This window comes from Centrocercus urophasianus, unplaced genomic scaffold, assembly GCF_019232065.1.
Source record: "Centrocercus urophasianus isolate 14NV4802_14NV808 unplaced genomic scaffold, USGS_Curo_1.0 seq_34, whole genome shotgun sequence".
In the NCBI taxonomy this organism is placed as follows: Eukaryota; Metazoa; Chordata; class Aves; order Galliformes; family Phasianidae; genus Centrocercus; species Centrocercus urophasianus.
Window position 1 is genome coordinate 7371811 of NW_024884911.1, and position 22617 is coordinate 7394427.

The 22617-nt window shown below is 42.1% G+C and overlaps 2 protein-coding genes across 14 annotated transcripts in view; one reads left to right on the forward strand and one right to left on the reverse strand.

The window, feature by feature from the left end:
* Positions 1-7761, forward strand: part of CRB2 (crumbs cell polarity complex component 2) — a 63429-nt gene extending 55668 nt beyond the window's left edge. For 5 of the 6 annotated variants that reach the window (XM_042830868.1, XM_042830865.1, XM_042830869.1 and 2 more), the window contains 5 exons: positions 161-1028; positions 1713-1829; positions 2290-2416; positions 5259-5459; positions 6455-7761. In XM_042830868.1, coding sequence (XP_042686802.1) covers positions 161-1028; positions 1713-1829; positions 2290-2416; positions 5259-5459; positions 6455-6673 — 1532 coding nt within the window. In that variant the 3' untranslated portion in view covers positions 6674-7761. Of the gene's footprint in view, positions 1-160; positions 1029-1712; positions 1830-2289; positions 2417-5258 lie in introns of all 6 variants that reach the window. The other variant, XM_042830870.1, reaches the window with a different exon arrangement.
* Positions 7762-12129: 4368 nt separating this feature from the next.
* Positions 12130-22617, reverse strand: part of DENND1A (DENN domain containing 1A) — a 172560-nt gene continuing 162072 nt past the window's right edge. For 6 of the 8 annotated variants that reach the window (XM_042830877.1, XM_042830874.1, XM_042830875.1 and 3 more), the window contains 2 exons: positions 16023-16278; positions 12130-15349 (listed from right to left, as the gene is read on the reverse strand). In XM_042830877.1, the coding sequence (XP_042686811.1) occupies positions 14030-15349; positions 16023-16278 (1576 nt within the window). In that variant the 3' untranslated portion in view covers positions 12130-14029. Of the gene's footprint in view, positions 15350-16022; positions 16279-17912; positions 18042-22617 lie in introns of those variants that run through there. The other 2 variants (XM_042830882.1, XM_042830879.1) reach the window with 2 other exon arrangements.

A 22617-nucleotide genomic window follows, 5' to 3' on the forward strand; every position in this document is an offset into this window, starting at 1 on the left:
TTGCCAGATAAGAGCTAGGTATTATTAATAGAAATGTAACTGTAAACAGGAAGAGCTTTAATGATGCTAGCCACTGAGCTTCTAATCCTGCTCACACTAAGCTTACATGATTCTTACATGAGTCTTTCAAACCCCCATTGCACTATTCCTTTATTTGTAGGTTTGGCTAATGCAACATTTAATAGTTCTGCTGCCATTGAATTTACCACCAATGCGTCTGTGACTAGAACTCTGGGCAGCCTCCTCATGGATTTCAGAACCAGGGACGAAGATGCTGTTTTGCTTCGGGCTATGGAAGAAGTGGACTCCCTCCAGATAGCTATTAAGAACTCCTCTTTGCTTGTTGACATCAGGAGCGGGAATAATATTGAAGGTGTCAGCTTCCTGAGTCAGAATGCTGTCACGGATGGCGCCTGGCACACAATCTCTGTGTCAATGGAGGAGCCTTCTGCACTGTCTTCCAGATGGGTGGCTCATTTGGATGGGTCTGCTAATATGACTTTGCAGGGAAATGCTGGGAACCTGGACTTCTTAAAGAACAATGCACTGATTGTTCTAGCTGAAAACTTCACAGGCTGCCTAGGACAAGTGAAGATAGGAGGGATCTACCTGCCATTCACCTCCAATCTCTCATATCCCCAGCCAGAACAGTTCCAGCAGTCCAGCAGAAGAACTGTCCAGTTAGGCTGCACGGGGGCTGATGTTTGTGCTTCTAGCCCTTGCAGCAATGCTGGCATCTGCAAGGACTTGTTCAACTCCTTCAGCTGTGCCTGCAGTGCTGGCTGGGAGGGGCTGCTCTGCGAGTCCAATATTGATGACTGCCAGTCAAGCCCGTGTGTTCATGGGAACTGCACTGATAGACTAGCAGATTTTGAGTGTGAATGCTTCCGGGGATACATTGGAAAGAAGTGTGACATCAATGTGGATGACTGTGTGCGGCACCAGTGCCAAAATGGAGCTACCTGTGTTGATGGGGTTTATGGCTACTCCTGCAAGTGCCCAGCGCAGTATTCAGGACCTCGCTGCGAGTGGGTATCTTGCCTGGTTTGAACTAGGGTAGAGAAGCCCCCATATAAGTAGGATTTTTCCTTTGGGGCACTTGGGGATTTTTTTTCAACAAGGTTTATATTTATAGCATTTGTGTTGGTTTGGAAAAATTCCAGCATATTTTATTACAAAACGAATTATTTAGACTTCCATCTACTTGTGCTGTTTAAACCAAATATTGAGATAAATATTCAAATGGTTGAACTTCATTTCTCAGATCCACCCAGGTTGAACTTCCTGTAGTTTACTCAATTTCTGCTGCAGATAATTATCTAGTGCTTGCACTTTTCTTTTTTGACCTAGCTGTGGTGCAGTTTGGTATTCCAACAATATCCTGTCACTACTTCTATTTTCTTCAGCAAAAATAGACAGCTGTGAAGAGAATCCCATACTGATGACACTGCTACCACATATTCATACAATTCATTCACACGAATTCACCACATTCATATACAAACTCCTTTTTGGGGGATGCTTAAAAGTAATATTCGGTTACTATGGAAAATTTCTGAGACTTTTCCCTTCTCATATAGTGTCAAAGCCCTTCCTGGAAAAAACAGTGACTGTGCTTATGACCCTTGCCAGCTCAGACTCCACTGTATCTGAGTATGCTTTTACCTTCCTCACAACTGATGGCTTTAAAGGCAATCTTCTGCTTTTCCCAGATGGCCGTTCCCACCTGCACAGTGTGGTAAGAACTTCACCTGTCTGAATGGTGGCAAGTGCATCACTGAGACCTGGGGAGCCAACTGCACTTGCAAGCCAGGTTTCACTGGAAGGAAGTAAGTGTTATTTTTCTGATGCCTGCAAAGGAGCTTGTGCTCTGATTTTTACATCCATGGGATAGCTGAACAGGTTCAAATGCTTCATCCTCTTGTATATCCTTTTGCCATTCAAACAACTCCTCCAAACTATACCATTTATTTTTAGAATAGGTGGGCTTGATATTATACTGTTAATAGTATCAATTTTCACAGCATGCACCACCTCTAAATATTTTTTTGCCTTGTAACGATTAACTGACTGTGCTGGAGAGTCATAACTGGCTTCAGTCGTACAGAAATGATAAGTAGAGGATTAGTATGTGTAAAACCTCCACGTTGCTGGACCCTGGAGAAAGCACTTTAAAAAGAGGTAACATAGTTTTCAGATAAATGAGGTTTTTGTAGGTTTTTGATCTTGTGTTCTGTGACACAACAATGTGAGAAATTTCATTTAACTCTAATAGCTTTTCCTTTCCAGTTGTCAAATTAATATAAACGAATGTGATCCAAACCCTTGCCAGAATGGAGGTACCTGTCAAGACTCTGAGAACAAATTCAAGTGCTTGTGCAGTGCCAGCTACGCTGGAGAGCGCTGTGACATTAACGTAAGCACTTCCTTCCTTTTGCTTTTGGAAGCTCCTCTCTGTTCTTCCAAACTTTGAATTATGAGAAGCATGAGCAGTCGGCTTAGTAGAATCCTTGGGTACCAGGGTATCAGTGAAACTGCCTGTGTGTTGTGTGTATCTTGTCTAAAGCACACTGGTAAGTATGCTTGGCACCAGAGAAACTTGAAATGTGTGTAGAGGTGGTACAAAAAGAAAATTAGATATTCTAGTTATATTCTTTTCAAATAAGAACAGTGAAGAAAAACTTGATCCGAAGCTGGAAATGACCAGCAGCAAATGTAGTGCTTGTTGAGTGCTAAGGCTGTTTTCACCTTCAGTAGTGTAAACCAGGCAGTAAGAAGCAGCAAGAATATGGAGGACAAGTTGACAGTGAATAAAAACTTCCCCATTTACATTAAGTAAGAAGCTATTGGACAGTATAAAATTGCAGGAAAACCAGGAATGGTTGATCCAGCTGAGTTCAGAGTGCGACAGAGATGTGTAATGCACCAAACAGTAAGGCAGTGTCCTTATTTTTTTCACTCTGCCCTCTTCTATTCACCACCTTGTTCTCCCTCCCACAGTTTCTTGGAGAATGGAATTTAAGCTGCCATTTTGTCTTGGATGAGCTTAATTACAAAGTAGTTTCTCTCTCCAAAAGTCAGATAAAATCAAGCTGAATGTGATAGAAGAGGAAAAAGTAGCATGCTTCTATCTGCTGTGTCTACTACTGCCTGGATGGGCAGTTTCTGCAATGCTTTTCTTTTTCTGCATAAGCAAAGCATTGCTGGTTGGGGCTGGAATCCTTCCTGTGCTGAAGCTGTTACATCGTTCACTTGCTTTCTTCCTGTAAAGCTGTTGCATGAGCAGATAGTTTGTCTGGTAACCTGGGAATGTACTAACCTATACTGCATGGAATCTGGCTGTGCACCAAAGTGGAGTCTGCTGCTGTTGCTGTTACTGAGGGCTACGTAATGCATGCACCATAAGGTCACTCCTGACCTTTCCAGTTTGCATGCACTGACTCCTTCAGGTATCTCTTTGCTCCCCGGACATTTGTAGATTCCTTGGGTTCATTTTCATCACACCCACTGCTTTCTGCAGAACAGCCTTTTCCCTCTTTAAAGGATGGTGCCTTGGTGGGGTCAGGGAGGACAGACAGGCTGTGGCTAACTGGCGTGTGTGCTGTTATTGGCAGTTGTAGAAGCAAAGGCCTTGACTGCATTCTCTTGCTCTTTCTCCTTCCCCCCAACAGCAGCAAATAAGGAGCATGCAACAAGCAGTAGGGTAGGCTGCTAAAAACTCCTGCAGCGTTGGTAAAGTGCAACTAATCTGCGTGCTTGTGCAAAACTAGAACTAATTGCTAGTGCATGGCTTGAGTTTCAGCATTCTCAAAATCAATTTGAACTTCAGGCATTTGAAAATGGAAGAAGGGCTTCCTGGTAGTCTGGGAATAGTCCTGCTGTGTATTGCTCTGTGGTGTGGGCAGAGACTGGCATCCAAAAGCAGTAAATATTCAAGCTAGGATTCTTGGCAGATAGTATTTTTAACAGAAGTGTTTCTTGTTTTTAGATTTATTGTTAAAGGTTTCTTTTAATGTTAAAATTCCACATTTAAAAATTCTTTGTTGTTGCTGTTCCCTGTCACCTTAATTCTACCAGTACCAAGATACTCATTTGACTGTTTCTCTGCTCTGTACTTGAGCCTTTTATCTTCTCCATCTCCCATCTACGTACTGATTTAACATCTCCCTGCTGCAAGCTGTCTGTTTCATTGTATTTTTACATAGTGTGGACATTAAAGTATGTCCTTCTAACTTAAAAGTTTTGAGCTCACCATTCAGTATTCATACTGTTTAAACTCTCTTGCTCTCAGATGTCCTAAAGCTCATCAAGATGGCTACACCTGTCCTTGTTTGTGTAACCACTGCATGAATGCTCCACACTGCCATTAGAGGCATCACTGAACTTTTTTTAATACCATTCCCCTACTCATGGAAATTGTAGTGTTACTGAAAAATTCATGTTTGTCTGGTTTAACTTTATAGTGTTAATTTTTTGAACTGCTAGTCAGATCACACTGGTGACACCTACATATTTTAGTCTTATAACAGTAAAGAGGCTCCTTAAGATTCCCACTTTGATTTGAATCTTTTCCTGCTGTGAAAAACCATATAGAAAGAAGAGAATAGGGAGTGTGATATTATTTGAATAGTTTCAGTTAATCTAATGCTGTCTGAAGTGTTGGGCAGACTCTTAACACAGCCATTTGTTCCAGTTAGAACAGCAGTAGTTATCTTCATTAGCAAGCTGTGTGCAGTGGACAGCTTTTCTTTGTAGCAATTGTGTAGCTCCAAGATTAGTCTCATAAACTGCATTTAGTTTTGCTGTCCCCATGTCAGCTAGGATTTACTGTGTTGGGTAGCAAACTTTCCTTTATTGTGGTCATTCTGAACATTTCCTGCTTGACTGACTTAACTGTTCTGCCAGTAAATCTGTGTTTATAACTGTCCTAACATTAACTGGCAGCTTGGTGAAGTTGGAGAATAGTTCTGATGAGTGTCACCACTTATGAATTAGAGGAAAATTTCAGAAGCTCTTAGTAGCTTTCTTTATATCAGAAGTAATCCATTAAAAAAATATATATTTTTTGCTGAGATTAAAGAATGAACATAAGCATTCTCTGTGCAGATGCCCTCAAGCCCTCTTCCTGTCCTTTTCCATTAGGGTACAGATCAACTGCCTTTTTTCTTTTTTTCTCTCTATTCTGACCATTCTGAGCTGTTGGACAGGTTATTGTAACCACTGGAGTTTCATTGTTTCTCCATTAATTTCTTTTACAGAAAGGGACTCCAGGTGCTTTCTTCCCCTCCCCACTAATTGAAGTAGCTGTCCCTGTAGCCTGTGGCTCTTTACTGCTGCTCAGTATTGGTCTCATATTCATGATTATCACTGCAAGGAAGAGGCGCCAATCAGAGGGAACCTACAGCCCAAGTCAGCAAGAAGTGGCAGGAGCTCGGCTGGAGATGGACAGTGTCCTAAAGGTGCCACCCGAAGAGCGGTTAATATAGGCACTGCCCTGGAGACACCTGCAAGGTCTGCTTTGACCTTGATCTTCTTCCAGCACTTGCAGCAGATCCACTCTTGTCTCAGTTTCTTTAAGGCGTGGTAATGAAGACCTGGATTTAGAAGAACAAGGCAGTCTGTCTATGCAGTGGCTGTTCCAGTTGGTTTCATTTAATTGAGTCAGCTGCACACCACTGGCTCACAGTGAGCCTCTTTACTTCCTTCTTTCCTGCCCCATGGGCTGTCCCATACTTTTACCTCAGTAGAAGCTGTTGAAGTGCACCAGCTTTGAAGTTCCTCTGGCTCCATTACACTTCTCACGTAGCAATGGCATATTTAAATCTGCTTTAAAAGGTAGGGTTAAATTAGGCACTAACTTACAGATAAAGATCTGTACATACTTGTAAGAAGAACTGGACAGAGGGTATTTATGACTGGTTTATATATACTGTTCTGTTTTGGTCATCAACTTAATGTGCTCAAAGCTTATTCAGTTCAGGCATATGAGGTTTTCAAATCTGTTCTCAAAAAGCAATTCTCAACAGCAACAGCAGCTGTGATCTCCTGCCCTGTGATGGACACAGCGTTACAGGGAACTGTCACAAATTACTGAAACCATTGGTTTATGAAGTAATGTTAGACATTCCCACGGGTACCACACAACAGAGGTACAGCTGGAATTTTGCAGGTTTGTGAACCAATGCTGGAAGTACCTGCAGTGTCTGTTGCCAAATACTGAACTTAGGCCCCTGTGTGAACGGGGGAAGTGGGGAGCAGTCACCACACTGCTTCTGTATTGCTTGGATTTGTAGGGGACTGTGGTTCTCAGCCAGTGAAAGGGGGGAAGTTCCAGTCACACACTGCTGTTGTCAGTGTGATGGCAGCTTAGAGAGAGGTTATGGGGACGGGATGAGGGATATGAAATGTAGCCTGTCCCCATGGGAGCTGTCAGTAACACCGTCTTCTACCACAGCAGCCTTTGTGGGCACACCTTAGCAACTCCTCCGTTGTGGGAGCAGTTGGGGCTGCGGGGACTGCCCTCCTCCTTGCAGTTGGTGCAGCCACGGTGATTGCCATGAAGAGGAGGCGAGCAACTCAGGGAAGATACAGTCCAAGCCGGCAAGAAAAGGATGGTGCTCGAGTGGAATTGTGGAACGTAATCAAGCTGCCACCAACAGAGAGGCTGATATAAGAACTAGGGTCACAAGTCATCCTTTAACAAACTGCTGCAGTATTTCTGTCTTAGGTCTTGAAATGTGGTATTGTTTTTTTTTTTTTTTTGTAGGACAGATCTTTTCTTCTTTAAGCTCCTTCCCAGGACACAGGTAACTGCCTTCTGTTAACTTGGTAATATTCAACCACTTGAAAGAGCTTGGTTAAGTTATTACAGCTCATTCCATAAAAGCTTTGTAAAAAATTGGTCTGTGAGCAAGGACAGTGAAGCCCAGGGAGAAAAAGCATCTGGGAGGAGCTGCTGGAGGAGAAGTGTTGGCTGTAGCACAGCAGAGAGAGGGATTTTAGAACTACTAACAGAATGCAGTACTGCAGGTCAGTGAGATGGTAGGGCCAAGTGACGCTGCCAGCCTTACTGACTGTCTCTGTCCTGCAGTCATCCACGGGCTCATACCTGTAGTAACTGTCAATATCAACTCCACCACGCAGGTAAGTAAGAATGTCTAAGGGTGAGGAACAACCCACAGTATTAAGAACTTATTTCAAAAAAACATGTGCCTGTGCTCCCTCTGTAAATTCAAGGCTGGTGACTGACTGATGGAATATAATTCCCAGAACTGCTGCTGTCCTTCCATAATGGGACCAGAGTTAAGTACTACTATGCTATAGTAGACACTAAAATCTTTTCATAAGATTAGAGTAAAACATAGGAATATGTTAAGTGCCTTTTTAAGACTGAGTGACCAGTTACAGAACTACAGAACTACCTTTCTAGAATGTTTATGCACATTAAACCTGATCAGTTTTGTGATCAGACTTGACAACAGCACTGAAGTGAGCCTGCTGACTTTTTCCCCGTGTGTTCCTAGGTATAGTATCTGCCATCCACACAGAGCAGAATGCATTGAGTCAAGAGCTGACATTACGTAGCATGACCACACAACAGTCCTTAGTAAGAGATTCAGCATTTGAACATTAGATGATCCTTGCTTGTGTGAAGAGGGGCAAGGAAGTTGTTTCCAGACCTGTACCCTTGTGGACAGCCAGGTTTGGGGGCTCATTGATACAGAAGAGTGGAAATTAAATAAATAATATATTGAACTTTAAGATAAGACTATTTTTTGGGTTGTAGCTCAGCATTCATTTTCTACTTTTGCTATAAAAAGGGATATTAATTTTGTGGCTTTACTTCCTTTGTTACTGTTTTAGCTGATGACTGCGCTATTTTTTTCCCCTAGCATAATGTGGTAAAGCCTGCAGAAAGAACTATGGCAAAGCAGGCCAAATAAGGTCTCAAATCAGCAGGCTTTCACAACAATTGCTACAAGTATCAGTGAGAAATATTTAGAAAATAGTGACTGCTTTTTTATCTCCAGAATACTATTAATAAGCAGCGTGTGAATCTGCACACCAAATCTAATTGCCACAGGAAGAAATGCACTCCTGTTATGCTCTTTTTGCTCTCAGATTATTATTTTTTTTCAAGCCGTAGTTGTTAATTTCTTCTGTAATTCTAAGCAAAGGGAAGAGACAAAGTACTGATCAGGTCTGTCCAGTTAAGAGCAGGTCTTCTGTGTGTGTGAAACTGTTGATGTAAGGTGAACAATGAAAACTGTGAAAAAACTGAACAAAGGAAAGCATTAGAATGTGAGACTTCACATCTCATATGAAGATCACTTTTCCTTGGATGTTTAGGAAGAGTTGAAAGAGCGTGCAGTGATCCCACCCCAGCTGTGACTTGGGCAGGAGTTGGAGAGGATAGTACTGATAACTGCAGAAATTACCTAGCAGCAGTTCAGGGAGCTTGCTGTCACTTTATTTATTGGCAATGCTGCTGTTACTTTTAACATGAATTATTTGCTCTGTGTACTTTCCAGATGCTATTTAGGAGGGTCTAATATACTTCTAGAATAGAGACAGTTACACTGTCCAGTCACCTTGCTACAGGGGAGTTAAGCTGCACACCTTAAGAAAACATGAGTGCAATTTTCCCTGGCAGCGGGGATAAACAAATGAAGCAGGCAGTGCTTTTCTGGGAGAGCAGGTCTGAAGGGGAAGAACTGGCTGCAGAGCTGCTTACTGTGTCTCCTCTATGGAAACAGAAATGCAGGCTGGGTCTGAGACCTGCCCTGTCTGAAGCGAAGGGTTGTGTTTATCTCATGGGGAGAAAGGATTTGCACCCCACACTCATATCAGGGGGCTGAGGCAGAGCCCCATGTCCTGTCACAGTCCTCCTGCATAATCTTTACTTAAATTGCAAAGGTAGGTGTGGTTTTTCTTCATCCCATAAAGCAACAGCAAGATTAAAATATGCTTTTGGTTTTCCCCAAACAGGCCTGATTAACCTCCAGGTCAGTGCCAGGAGATGAGAATTACTGCTACTTTTTAGGTCTGCTCCATTCTTTTGTGTTAGAATTGTAGAAAAATGAAAGCAGCAAAAGGGTCTGAATGAACAAATTTTACTCTAACCTGTATTATTTGAGAAGAAAAAACAAATTGTGATGTAAGAACTGACTATTGCTGAGCTACTGAAATATCTTGAAAGGCAGTAAGTAGCTGCACGTCCCCCAGCAGCGGACACCTAAAAGCCAGCGAGGTGCAAGCAGTGAATCTGTCTGCATCTCCTGCTGTTCTTGGGGTAGTCAGCAGGAAGGCTGCTGCTCAGTTGCTTTACAGGATTAATAGAGCAGAAGTTTATATTTCAAGCACCCAAAGCCAGTACTAGGATAAGTGTAAAAATACTTTGTCAGTGTCTTGAGCATTTCTGCAAAATAAGTTATGAAAGCTTTTTTTTTTTCAATAATGAACTTAACTCTCTTTTTATATTTAATTTTTGAATATATTTTTTCACAAAACTGGATTTGCTGTAGTTAATTGTTGTGATCCTGATTTCTTTTCTAATTGTAAACTTTATAATTTGTTAAAAAAAAAATTAAAAAAAAAAAAAAAAGATTTAGAATGTCCCTCAAAATAAGTTTACAATAAAACATGTATAAAAATAGACCTAGTTACCATGATCTGTGATCACTTCTTGGCAAATCGCTGCTTGATTTCTAGGTTGCTGATTTTGGTCTGTAACAGAGTTTGCTCAGCCACAAGTTTCCGTGCTGCATTAATTAAGTTGCTCATTATTATTATTTCTGTCACACACCATAACTCTAAACAGCAAATCTGCACAGCAGTTACTGAAGTCCTATTGTAGAAATAAAGAAGGGAGCTACTGAACCTGTTGCATTCTCTGTTAAGCTATACTGAAGTATGTGCTACTACACACTGCGCTGAGCTATCAGTGATACCATTCACCTGCACAGCTATGAGCAAAGACACAAAATCTGCGTAGCCCTGGCCTACGTAGCAGCCTAAGGCAGGACAGATTTCTGCAGTGGCAGAAGTTCTCTTCTGGAGAAATGGGGGCCAGCACTCTCCAGCAGAAGGGAAAAAAACAGAGAGGACCACACTTCAGTCTTTACATCATCTGACCCGATGTAGCTGGAGATATTCTGCCCACAGCTGGGACTAAATGTCAAAGGAAGTTCACATTCAAGCCTTCAGAATAACATTTTCTCTGTAAAAAGACTTCACAGATCCTACCTCCCTGAGTCTGAAGACTTCTTCTGTAATTCCCAGCTGCCAGGGGCCAGAGGCAGAAGTTGGAGGTGGGGCCAGCTGGGCTCTTGACCTGATGCCTCAGCCAGTGCATCACAGGGATGGATGCAGAGATGTGCTGTGTAAGGACAAGTGGCTCAGGCTGTGCTGCTGTCAGCAATGGCAGAGCAGAGGCACAGCTGCACCCTGCACCGCTCACCCCATGCAGTCTTGGGAACTTCGCTCCGCAGTTGTGCCACAGGAGCTGCTGGTGGCAGCCCTGCTCCAGCTGCAGGACAGCTGCAAGCTCTTTTCCTGGCAGGAGAGCTGCTAATGGACAGAGCTCAAAGTGAGCAGCCTGAACTGGAGCACCTGGAAGGGAGGCTAGAATGTGGAAATAAATGACTATAACTGAAACGGCTGCACCGACTGCTTGGTATTGTAAGCATCCCTGTGCAGTGGAACACCCAGAGCCACTGAGGTACACCTGACACGACTAAACTGCACATCCAGTTTGCTTCCATGTAACAGCAACACATCAGCATCATGGGATGTAACGACCACTTTGGCACTGAGGTAACTGCTGCAATAAACACAACCAGGTGAGCCTGAAAACAGAGACAGATAATCAAAGTGCTTGCTGCAGAGCAATGGGCCAAAAGGGAATGGATTTAAATTATAAAATGTGAAAAAATTTGGTGCATGCTCCTGAGAAGACAATTCTCAGTCTTTCTTTCAGAGAAAATACGTTCAGTTTCTGGCAACTTAAGCAAACATTCCACAGAAAATTAACTAACTGTAGGCATATGCCCTTGCTTCAGTTTTATGCATCCATTAAAAGAGTGGTGAGATTACATAAAGCCCCTACTCTGCCAAAACGTTTAACTCTATTAAGCAATTAATTTTACAGTGCTACACAATGAATCACATGCTTACGTTTGTTTTATGACGCCAAGCTGCTGCACCATTTGAAAACATGGGCACAGGATTATCACAGAGCTGAGCGTGGTGGAACCAGGCAGTTCCAGGGTGGGAATTCATCTCCTGCATTGCCACAAACTTCTTAAGTTCCTGAAGGACATTGGGGGACCAGAGCAGCTCTTGTTCACAGTGCAGATTTAAAAAAATACATGTGTTAACCTCCAACAGTCACAAGCAAAGTGAAACAGGTTTTTCCAAACCTGGATGTTGTAAGAAGCAGCAGCTAACAGGCTTTGTGTTCATACACAAAGCAATTAATCTGCCAGTGCTGGAAAAAGCACTTTGGTCATAAAGCCTACAGGGTAAGCATAGAAAAAGCACAAAACACATTAAAAAATGACAAACTAACATAAATCCTCTCGTGCAAATGGACAGAGTTTGGGAAACATACAGCCATCATTTACTTACACGCTCTTTTGAAGGCAGCACGTCACACATTCCTGTTTAACAAAAGATAAGCTGCTGCACACAGCCTTCTGCAGTGTCACTGACCCAACCTCTCGTACGGTCGGGTAAAGGGATGTTACTTTCCCTGAAAAATGGCAGTCCTGTGTTACTGACAGACTTTATCACCTCCGAAACAGAGAGGAAACGGAGCAGATGTCAATCTCCTGTTGGAGAGTTTCACACACATGTAAAAAGCAGAAAAAATGCAGGCAGCACAGACCATTCACTGCAGGTGAGAAAAAAATCAATGTGTGGCAAGAAAAAGAAGGGAGGAGAAAAAAACAACTCACAAAAAGATGCAAAATTCCAATGGCACATCATCTGCTACATAGTGGTGCTTGTATGGATCCACCACAAGTGAGGAAGGTTTTTTTTTCTGCCATCTAACTCACACTAAAGGAAACCCGCAAATTCCAGACTGGATCTGTACATGTTTGTATAAAACGAAATGGAGCTATTGTCTTAGACTTTAAATATTTTACTATGCAATACTAAAACCATCTGTCTTCCAGCACAAAAAGAAAATACAAATTCAATTGCATGGCTTGTAAGAGTAACAGTGCTTTACAGAAATATTGATGCAACACTATGGTCTTTCTCAAACTGTTTGCATTTCAGATATTAGGAGTATTTCTCTTTTGTATTGCACAGACTCAAACGCATAGACAGCCATTTTCATACACTAGAGTAAGAAAACCTCCAAGATTATATGAATAAAATAGATACATTGGAAATAATTCTGATAAAGCTTACAAGAATTTCCCCACGTGTTCAAAATGATTTCCTTTATCAAAGGCTTAATGGTGATGTGATTACCTCGATGGAGTGATGTTTTAAATGTGACTCTGCCCAAATACAAAACAAATCCAAAAAAAGCACCACTTAAGTAAAACAGAAATGATCACTGCAAAGACAGCAGGTTTTAAAGGAGTTGCTAAGATTAAGATGAAATTTCTTGAGGATACTATTGCCATAGATAAGAGTCTTAGAAAATCAGGATGAACGTACCCTTTAACCTTTTCATTGCATCGTTGTATCTGTGACCTCACAGTCCTTTTCATGGTCCAGTTAGCATCTCGTTATACCAGCAAATGGTTCTCATCAAAAGCAGGGCGAGGATTGTGGTTTTTAAGACAGGCTGAAGGAGTGGAGAGCCTTGCAGACCAGAGTGAAATCCCACTGCTTCAAGGTAGCAGTTAGCACATCTGAAGTCCAGCAGTGACAGGCAGCTGCCAGGGATTGGCCTTCCAGCATTATGTGATTACTCAGCTCCACTTGAGTCTGATTTCTGTCTGTACAGACAAGCACTGCAGCTTTCATCTCGCTGCACTTGGGCCATCTTGTCAGTACACTGGCATTTAACTTGAACTCATGAGCCTGAACTCATGGGCTTTTATACTCCATTTTTTCTCTTTTTTTTTTTAAATAATCAAGACATTGTTACATCCCATTCATATACTGCCATCTATAATGTTTATATATAATATTAACATACACATACTAGGATACTCTTTATGGACTCTATTTTCTGATATATATAACAAAAAATAATCAAACAACAACAACAAAAAAGTAAAAAAAAAAAACCACCAAAAAACACAAACAAACAAACAAAATCAATTGCTGGTGTTTCCAGTTTCCCAACAGGATTGCAGGACCAAACCCTGAGCAACTGCTCTGTGCTGTGGTTTTGTTGTAACAAAGAACTGTGACAATTCTACACCAGAGGTCCCTATTACCTCTCAGTGTCAGCACACTGGAGAAGGGAAATGAAAAATTTGCAACAAAAGTTCACCCAGTAGTATGACCTAATGAATGCCTGACAGGACAAACTTGAACCTAATGGATTATTAACTCAGTACAGCCCATAAGTCTGGGTTTGTTTGCTGCACTCCACACGGGAAAGCAAAATATTATAGTGATGTATGCAACACAGGAAAAACTGAGCTGAACGCCATTCAGACAGGCAGCAAGAAAACTCTGGCATGGTGTGCTGTGTCATGCTGCTGGCTGCACTAAGGGCTGAAAATACATGGAGTAAATTCTGCTTCAGTAGTACTGACTGAAAAGCGATGCGTGGAAAACCAAACCAAATCAATTCCAAACCAACCACCTTCATGCTTTGATCAGTGCAAGAGTCATGAGTGTGTTTAGTGGCAGAAAGTGAGGAAACAGTTGCAGGGATCAGAACAACATGGGAACTCCCAAGCAGAACAAATTCTGGGCAAAAAGCAGTCATGTGAATTGCAGCATGGCAATGGTCCTGCAGCCATAAAAGAAATGCTTGGTTGTATGCTGGCTCAAAAAGAAAACAAAAACATCCTGTCAATTCCAAAGGGACATCAAAAGACCACTGGGAACATTATTCAAAGGTTTCCCATTGCCTTCTGAGCTGTTCAACCTTACCTGGTGTGGATGACACATCTTGCTTGGTCCTTTTTAACAAATCCTCAAATGGATCTTTTGTCTCCTCAGGTTTTGAGGACAGTAACACTGACTCTAAGCCCTTAGCTGGCCTGGAAGGGATCAAAGGGGGTTCATTAGACAGAAGAGCTAGTGCTTGTTGGGTATCTGCCTTGGAAGTGGACTTGCCCACATGCAACGTTCTGGTTTTAGAAGGACCACTTAAACATGCTGGCTGTAGAGAGCTCGCTGGAGAAGGGCTGTGGCTCTGCAGCAGTAAGGAGCCAGCTGGTGACATTGCTGGAGCCTGGCTGAACAAGTTAGGCATGGACAATGTTGAAATGTTTGGTTGAGGTCTGTGTGGTGGATATAAACTAGAATTAGGTGTTATGAAGCTAGAACTATAAGCATGACCTAATGTGGGGGTGAAAGAGCCCCTTGGGGGCCTAACAAGAGACACTGAAAGAGGTCCTGGCACCGTTTGTGTGAATGGATTAGGAGATGCCTGTAAAAAAGGTGGCAGTGCTGGGGAAGGATAACTGAGTGACTGGATAAATGGTGCAGCTGGAGGAGGCACAAAGTCACTTGCCACTGATATAAAGCCAGCTCCAGAAGGTGGAGTGACTGAGCTCTGCAGGCTGCAGGAACCTTGCTGGGGGCCACTGCTTTGCCAGCTGGCTGCTTTTAATGGATCCAGCAGATTCAGAAGGTAGTCACTTTCATTACCTGTATTATCTGTCTTCACCCTGACAGGTTGGAGCATCTCTGCAGTGCTGGTAGCACTGGACAAAAGCTGAGATGAACAAGAGGAATAATTTACAGACTGCTGGACTTCAGGTTCTAAGGACAACCTAGCAACTCCTAAGGGCTCCGGGATAAGATCTGAAACCAACTGGCTACATCCTGTGTGAGCACTGAGAATTTCTGTTGGCCCAGTTGGAGTCTGATGCTTGGAAGCCCTGGGTGCTGGCGGCGGTGGCACTATCCCCAGTTCAGGAGTCTTTCTTCCCTGTGGCCTAGGAATGGTGATATTCCCTTGAGCAGCAGGATTTGAGTCATCCTTTTCTGCAGAAGCCAGAATGCTGTCTCTGCTCCGGGGTCTCCTTGTGATTGGTGGTACATTGCCAAGTGCAGTCAGGGGCCTTTCTGGTGAGCTTTGGGAGTACTTGGTAGGAATAGCCATGTCATCATGACCCATATTCCACAGCTTGTTGTAAGGGTGAGACAGCTTCATTGGTGGCACAATCCTGTTCCTCTCAGACCCAGCAAGATCCATTCTCTGCAAGAAAACAACGTTAACTTTCACTGATCTCCTCTCAGCATGGATCAGCCTGAAGACAGGCTGCTCAGCTGTGAGTGGACAAAGATCTGTCCACAGAGTGAACACCGAAAGGAGAGGGACAATTGCATATGGCCAAGAAGGACAGGCAGGGAAGCAGAAGCAGAACTCCACACTGTTAGTTACAGCTCTTCCTCTAAGAAGTTGTTCAGCTGTGATATATTGTAGCATCTGCTGTTAGCCAAGTAAGGAGCACACATCTATATCTAGGGTACGGAAGTGGAAAAACTTCACTTGTTGTACAGCAAAAGCTGTCAAATGAAACATCTGGATCTAACACTAAATTAAATATTACTTTAAGGTAGAAATTACATCCTTTTCTTTCCTGTTAGAGTTTGCCACTTTCTCAGCTGTACATATTCAGTGAAGTTCTTCAAAGAATATTCGTCTTCAGCAATCTAGATTGTCCAACTGATGTTTTAATGAAAAAAGCCACTATCTGACAACTGAGTTTCATTTCAATAGTTTCTTAATTCAGAAAGGAACGTTGAAACACATGGACAAATGGATGCACCTACTCAATACTAACTAAATATTATTCAAGGAATAATGGAAGACAGACAACCCTAGTTCTTTGCAAGTTGCCCCAGGGCATACAGAACTCTGTCCAAACCTGGTAATCAAACGTGCATCGCTGATCTGCCTCTTCTTTTGGAGTCCGCAGGTCTTCCAGGCTCTTAGCCTGGCTGAGAGTCTGAGGCTGCGTTTCTACCTCTAAGTTAGGGAAAATGTCTTCAAGGAGGTTGATTTCTGTAGCGTTGCTGGAGAGGAGAGGGCTTGGAGGCAGAGGCTCTTTTGCCTTTTCTGGACTGACAGCCTCTTCCCCATCAGCACTATCAGATTCTTTCAGAGCCCGGTACGGCTGAGGCCTACAAGAGAGGAAAACAAAAATCATGCTGCAAATGACTGCCTTTCTCTTATTTTTAAAGACAACTATTTCCCAAGGAGCTGGATGGCTCAAACAAACTGTTTTTGGGTAGGAAAATGCAGCATACAGCATCTCATGAACAGCAGGCATGTGAGCAAAATGACTGAGGGCAGACATACAGAGATGACTTTGGCACTCAAGGAGTTTTCAGAAGAAAAAAAATGGAAGATGGAAGTACTTGGAGGAAAGCTGTGGTGATGCACTTACAGACAGACTGATAAGCCAAGTCTCCCAAAGCAGGAATAGATGGATGCCAGCTCTCTGCTGTGACAGCCTGGCCCTTCCCACTCAGGCAGATGGCTTTCTTGTGCTCAGGCCTTGCACACAGGAAGTCAGAGCAAGCACACCACAAAGTGCTGGTGTTCTGCAGCCACTTACATTCCCAGTTTCAAGCTAACTCAGCACAAAACATAATTCAGTGTTTTCCTGCAATAATTGGGAACACTGTGCAGAGTTCCAATGTTTGTACTGGTGTCATGTTATCAAGAAACACCACAATCCATTATGGAGACACCTATTTTACATTTACAGCCAAGGCCGAGTTAGCAAGATGCTTTTCTTGTACATGCCTCAGCAAAAAGAAATGAACAACAGCAGATTTGCATATAGGTTCTGTGTACAGAGAACAGCAGCATAATGCACATCCAATTAATAACAAGAAGTGACACACTTATCTGCAGTGATTTGACTGGCAGCCAATTTTACCATGGCATTTCAACAAGGTTTCAATTAAAAGAAACTATTTGTGAGACCTCCAAAGCCAAGGATAATATGGAAGAACCCTCCTCTTCTTTCCGTATTTTATGATAACACACCCTTATCACACAAATTTATAAAGTCCTTACTTCCTTCATCAACAAATAAGTAGTAGGCAATCAGCTAGCAACACATGAATGTAATAATGTAAGTAACCAGACAGCTGATGGGGCACTCCTCAGGAAAACAATGATCTTGCAAATCTTGATTGCATCTTTAATCTCTCACATTCTACATGCTCATCTGCTAAGCATGAAATCACACTGCAAAATTACTGAAACACTGAAGAACCCTGCACACAAACCCAACAAACAGCTTGCTATTTCTTGTATAATTCTATGTCAGGTTGTACTCAAAACCCTCGTAGGACCTCTGCATGGTGACTGCTCTGAGTCACCGAGGAACCAGTACCTGAGGGAGCACACAACTGGAACTGGAACAACTGATGGCTGCGCTGAAATAAAGCTCACAGGACAATCCAAACAGCACAGTTAGCGCTGCACGAGGAAGAGTGGCAGAAGGTTTGGACAGGAACACAAGCAGCACATTGGAACAAAGGGCAAGTGGAAGGAACCTCCTACAGAGCTCAACTCGAACGTAACGCAATAAACTGTGCATTACTGCATAGTGTTTCATGCAGAAGCATATTTTTGCATGCCTTTAAATATGAAAGCAAGCAGGAGAAATGCAGAACATTCATCAAGTGTTGTACAAAGATTGCAAGATTATTTCCAAAATTGCAAGAAGCAGGCACCCTGACCAATGCAAAAACCATTGTTTAAAGACTGAATTAATACAATGAAAGAATAAAGGATAGACCATTCAAAAGGAGCAGAGAAGAAAAAGTTTTCAGAGAAGCCAGATACAGGATCCTCTTCCTGCTGAAATTCATCATCAGAAGAGTCCTCAGAGAGGAAGACTGTATAGTGTCGCATAGGCTTTACAAGGCTGAGGGAAACAGGGAGAGAAAAGGAAGTTATCAAGTTGTCACATTGCAAGCTGCAGAGGAGAGAGAAAACCAAGTGATTCATAGGCTGTAAGTAATTTCTGAACGTGACTGAGTGCCACTGCAAAGAGCTCTGCAGACATGTGTTGAGCTGTACTGTCTAGGCAGAAAATAAAACTCTTCTAAAAACCTTGGGTTTTCTAGGGTTATCTAGTAGGGTAGGGTGCTAAGACCTGCAATCACATCCCTGTTGCAATAGAACCAATACAGAAATCCACAATTCTGCCCGCATTTTGTCAGTCACATATCACTGAGAAAATCCCAGCTATTGTACTGAATCAAAACGTACATCATGACTGACAACTGAGATGGGAGCTTAGTTTTGCTAATACTGAGGTCTGCAATAAAGTTTGTTACTTCAATGTAAGCAGCATCAGGCTCATCGTGGGGAACAAAGGATAGGTCACGACCCCATAAGCAACAGAACAGTGGTAACATACCTCACAGCTACGTACACCACAGATAAGAAGAGAATACACTGCAGAAGAGGACCAAAAGCCAGGAAGAAAAGGAATTTGATCTGTTACTTTTATAGTACAGATACAGTTGCTCCCGCATTCATAATCAGCCTTCAGTGTTTCTTAGTTCTTTGGTCTAATTGTTAAATAACTATGTAACTGTTCTGAGAAACAGTCCCAAACATTAGGTCAGAAAAAGAGAAGTTGGACACTGTGAGTGACAGCTCAAGGGGACCCAAACTGCCACCGTGAATAAATGTTACTCACAATCAGGTCAGAGCTAATTAATAAAAAGTCTAAAATAGCGGTGGCAGCAGATGCAGCTGATAGTGTTAAATCATAGTCTGTGGTACTCCAATTAAAGCTGTTGCATAGCTGTTCTTTTCCTCTCATGCTATAATAGGCATCCAGGGAAAGAGAGGGAGCTGCCACTGCATTAGGAAAAAATGGCCATTTTTTAAACTTTTTTTAATTTTTTTTTTTGCTAAAAGGGAGACTGCTATCCAAAGGCTTCAACTTGCATAAAAAAAATAATTATCTAAAAGAGTTTTAGAAAGCAAAGATGCTTAAAGAGTATATCGATTTATATTAGAATCTTACAGATTTTTTTTTGAACTTATATACACACACAGAGCTTTTTCTCTTTGCGAAGTACAGTAACATTTAATACGACTCAAGCAAATCTAGAATTGTTTTCTGGAAATCAGGAGCGATGCTGACTGCCCACACATCTTTGCCAGGCCGTACGCCTGGCGATGGCACGCAGCAGATCTCAGGTGCCGCTGCCCTCGCAGCACCGCCTCTGATCCCTTTTGTTTGCCTTCAGACCACGCCAAATTCAAACGTGTTGTGTCTGTGTGTGTATGCACAAAACGAGCTCTGAAGAAATAAGATCTCTTTTGCTAATTCATCATTTGCCCCTCGGCGCAGGCCAGTGCAACAGGATCACATTCATTGTAAGATAACATGCAGGCTTTTGTTGCTGTTGCAAGACTCCTGAAAGTGGGATCTCCTAATTAGAAAAAAGAAAGCGCTTCAGCTTCAGCGTCAGCGTTCTCTGAAACAGATTGTGGCCACAGATAAGGGATGAACAGTTTAAAATCGTCCAAGTTTAAATTTTTCATTAGCTTGAGGCAGTGGAATCCAAAAAAAGTACCGATTCCCTCATTAACCCAATTCGCCAACTCTCCTGCAGTCTGCCACCCACCACTTGCTAGGATTTCATACACAAAGAGCTGTCTCTGAAAGGCAGGTCACAGCAAGCCCGGCTACAAGGCAGGCGCTGCTGCAGCCTTAGAGGGAAGAAAGGATGTGTCCGTCACAGCTACAACCCTCATCATCTCCACATGACTGCACCAGCTCCTGCCTACCTAATCTCTTAGCTGAGTTACCATGCAGATGACTTGCTGATCTCTTTCTAATGTTTAGTTTAACATGTCTTCGGTTAGCACTAGCATATGACAGTACTGACAGCCGTGGCTGTTCCTTTTTAAATATCATGTCAGAAACACAGTGCAATAAAGCTGGGGATGCGCTCCATGGCTCTGCGTACCATTATGATAGTATGGGTTTCTTTTTTAATGAGGAAGATCTGCATCTCAGGAGCTTTTTTCATGTGTCAGGATGCATGGACAAATCAGCAGCACATCACACTGGCCAAAAATGAAATGCTGACAAATGTAGATATTTCAAATTTAATTGACACCTAAATGTACTTGAGATAGAAAAAATACATACTGAAAATGTGAGTACAGGATTTGGACATTAATAAGGAGAACTCTGTAATAATTTTAAAAGGTAGTTCAGAAAAAAAAAAATTTGTGTATTTTATCAACTGTTTGCTTTTTCCTGATTACAGAGATGATGATACAATGGAGTAATGTCGGTCTTGATGCCATTGTTCCCCTGAAAAGGACTTCCCAAATTTGAGGAAGGATTTATACTTTATATTTTAAAGAATACCTGTGCCACTACTCCAGGGAATTAAGGAATTTGTCCCTCTTAGACAGTAAAATGAAAAGAATGAGGGTTTTGGATGCATTGGTTTTTTTCTTGCCAGTATGAAATAAGAGATTTGGGACTGAGGGGATTGCCCCATAACTCTTCACTACGAACAAAGCACAGACCTGTCCCTGGAATTCCTTCCTGCATATTCAGCACACCTGAGTGTGAGCTGACAGGAACAGTAAAGTATTTTATTTTTTAAAGTGACACTTTGCATACTATGAATCTTCACAGAAGCAGAACAGTCCAAGAAAAATTAAAATATTAGCATAAAGCATATTTTTAAGTATTAAAAAATTATGAGTAAACCAATCAGATAACAGAAATCACTGTGTGATCACAGGGAGCAGTCAGGGCAGGTAACTGCCTCAGAGTTTGACTCAACTTTCTATGCAATTTCCACAAAGTTAAAAAAAGGAACAAAGGATTTAAAGTGGGAACAAGCTGGATGACACCTCTGCCTGCTCTGACAGATCTAAGATGCAAGATTCTACAAAGCCATCTCACATTTTCATCCTATTTCTCAATAATAAGTACGCGTTCACCAATTTCCCCTACAGATATCATAGCCGTATCTCTTTACAAAGGCAAGCTGCACACATTTGGTAGGTAGATGGCAGAAATAAGCACCAGAACTGTTTCCTGCAAAATATCCTACAGGAAAAGTGGGAGAGACAGGAAGGAATCTGGGAAGGCTCCCAAAGGTTTTTGCTTGGCCACGTACAAAGAGCACGGCTGCTCTCAGTGTGCATCTTCCCCACTTGCTGTCCTTTTGCTGGGCCATCTGCGTTCTTGGCACCACCTTTATTGAATGTAACTTTTTATAAATCAATTTTCTTGTGGCAGAAGAATCAAAGCCATGCAACCAATCTATCTGCTATAGTCTACAGGACTGTCCTTTGGATTCCAGCCAACCTTGCTCAAATGACTACTTGCGGGTGTAGCTTTTTCCTAAGCAGAGACCCTTGCTTGAAGTGATGCCTTAAAAAGCTTTACAGTACACAAATTCTGTGTGGCAGAGCTCCGAGAGCCTGGTTACATCAACTGGAAGTTAATGGGCTTTATGAGCCTGTATCATTTAACACAGCCGTCATGCTGACTTCATGCTAAATTCAGTGTAATAACCTACTATTGCACTGCAGTCTAATTTCATTCATACGATATAAGAGAAAACCATTAGCTTCTCTAAGTCCTACAGGAGTTCTGGAAAGTCATAATGAACTGCTGCAGCACTGACACGGGTTTAGCCAGCCCAAGACCCTTTTGACATGCTGTTAATTGTGAGCCTGACCCTCTGATTTCCTATTTTAATTTCCTCCCACTCTGCATGCCCTAGATGCCAGCTCCTCAGTAAGCCAGTACTTAGAGAACAGATCCTAGAGCTCTCTGGAAGCCTATTCTGAACTTAATGGGTAATCTTGCTGTGGTGTAAAAGAGAGCTCTTGAAAAACTGCTTATCTGTAAAAAAACGCAACACCTTGTTTCTGTGAACACCTAATTTGTGCTTAAGGAGATGTGTCCACACGTTTAGTATTGCCTCAAATGGCAACCCTATGTTTTCTGAGCTCTCAGGTTCTTCCTGCTTAATAATATTTTTTTAAACAATGCATTTTAGGTTTAATGGCAATTTGGAAGAATCTTTGTACATCACAAGCCTTGCTTTTTTTATCTGATTGCAAAACAAAACAAAAATGCCACGTTTCTATTGAAATGGAAAGAAACTCACTGAAAATTGTAATGGGAAAAAAAATAACTCTTCCACCAGCTCCTCTAAATATGAAGGTTTAACAAGACTCCCACCCTCCCGAGTTTTAATGGAAGACTGGTTAGAAAATGAGCACCTGCATTCTTACAATAATATTCTTTTGCACAGATTTAAAAAACTGACTCCTATAACTTAAGATACAAAATTCTTAATATTGTACGAAATGCATTAATAAATCTAACAGCTGAAAGGACATCTACGTGCTGGCTGACTGTTCAGAAATAACAGGCACCGTCATGGAAGGAAAGGAAGCTGCACTGAAACCAACTTGCCTGTGATCTGTGCCACAGC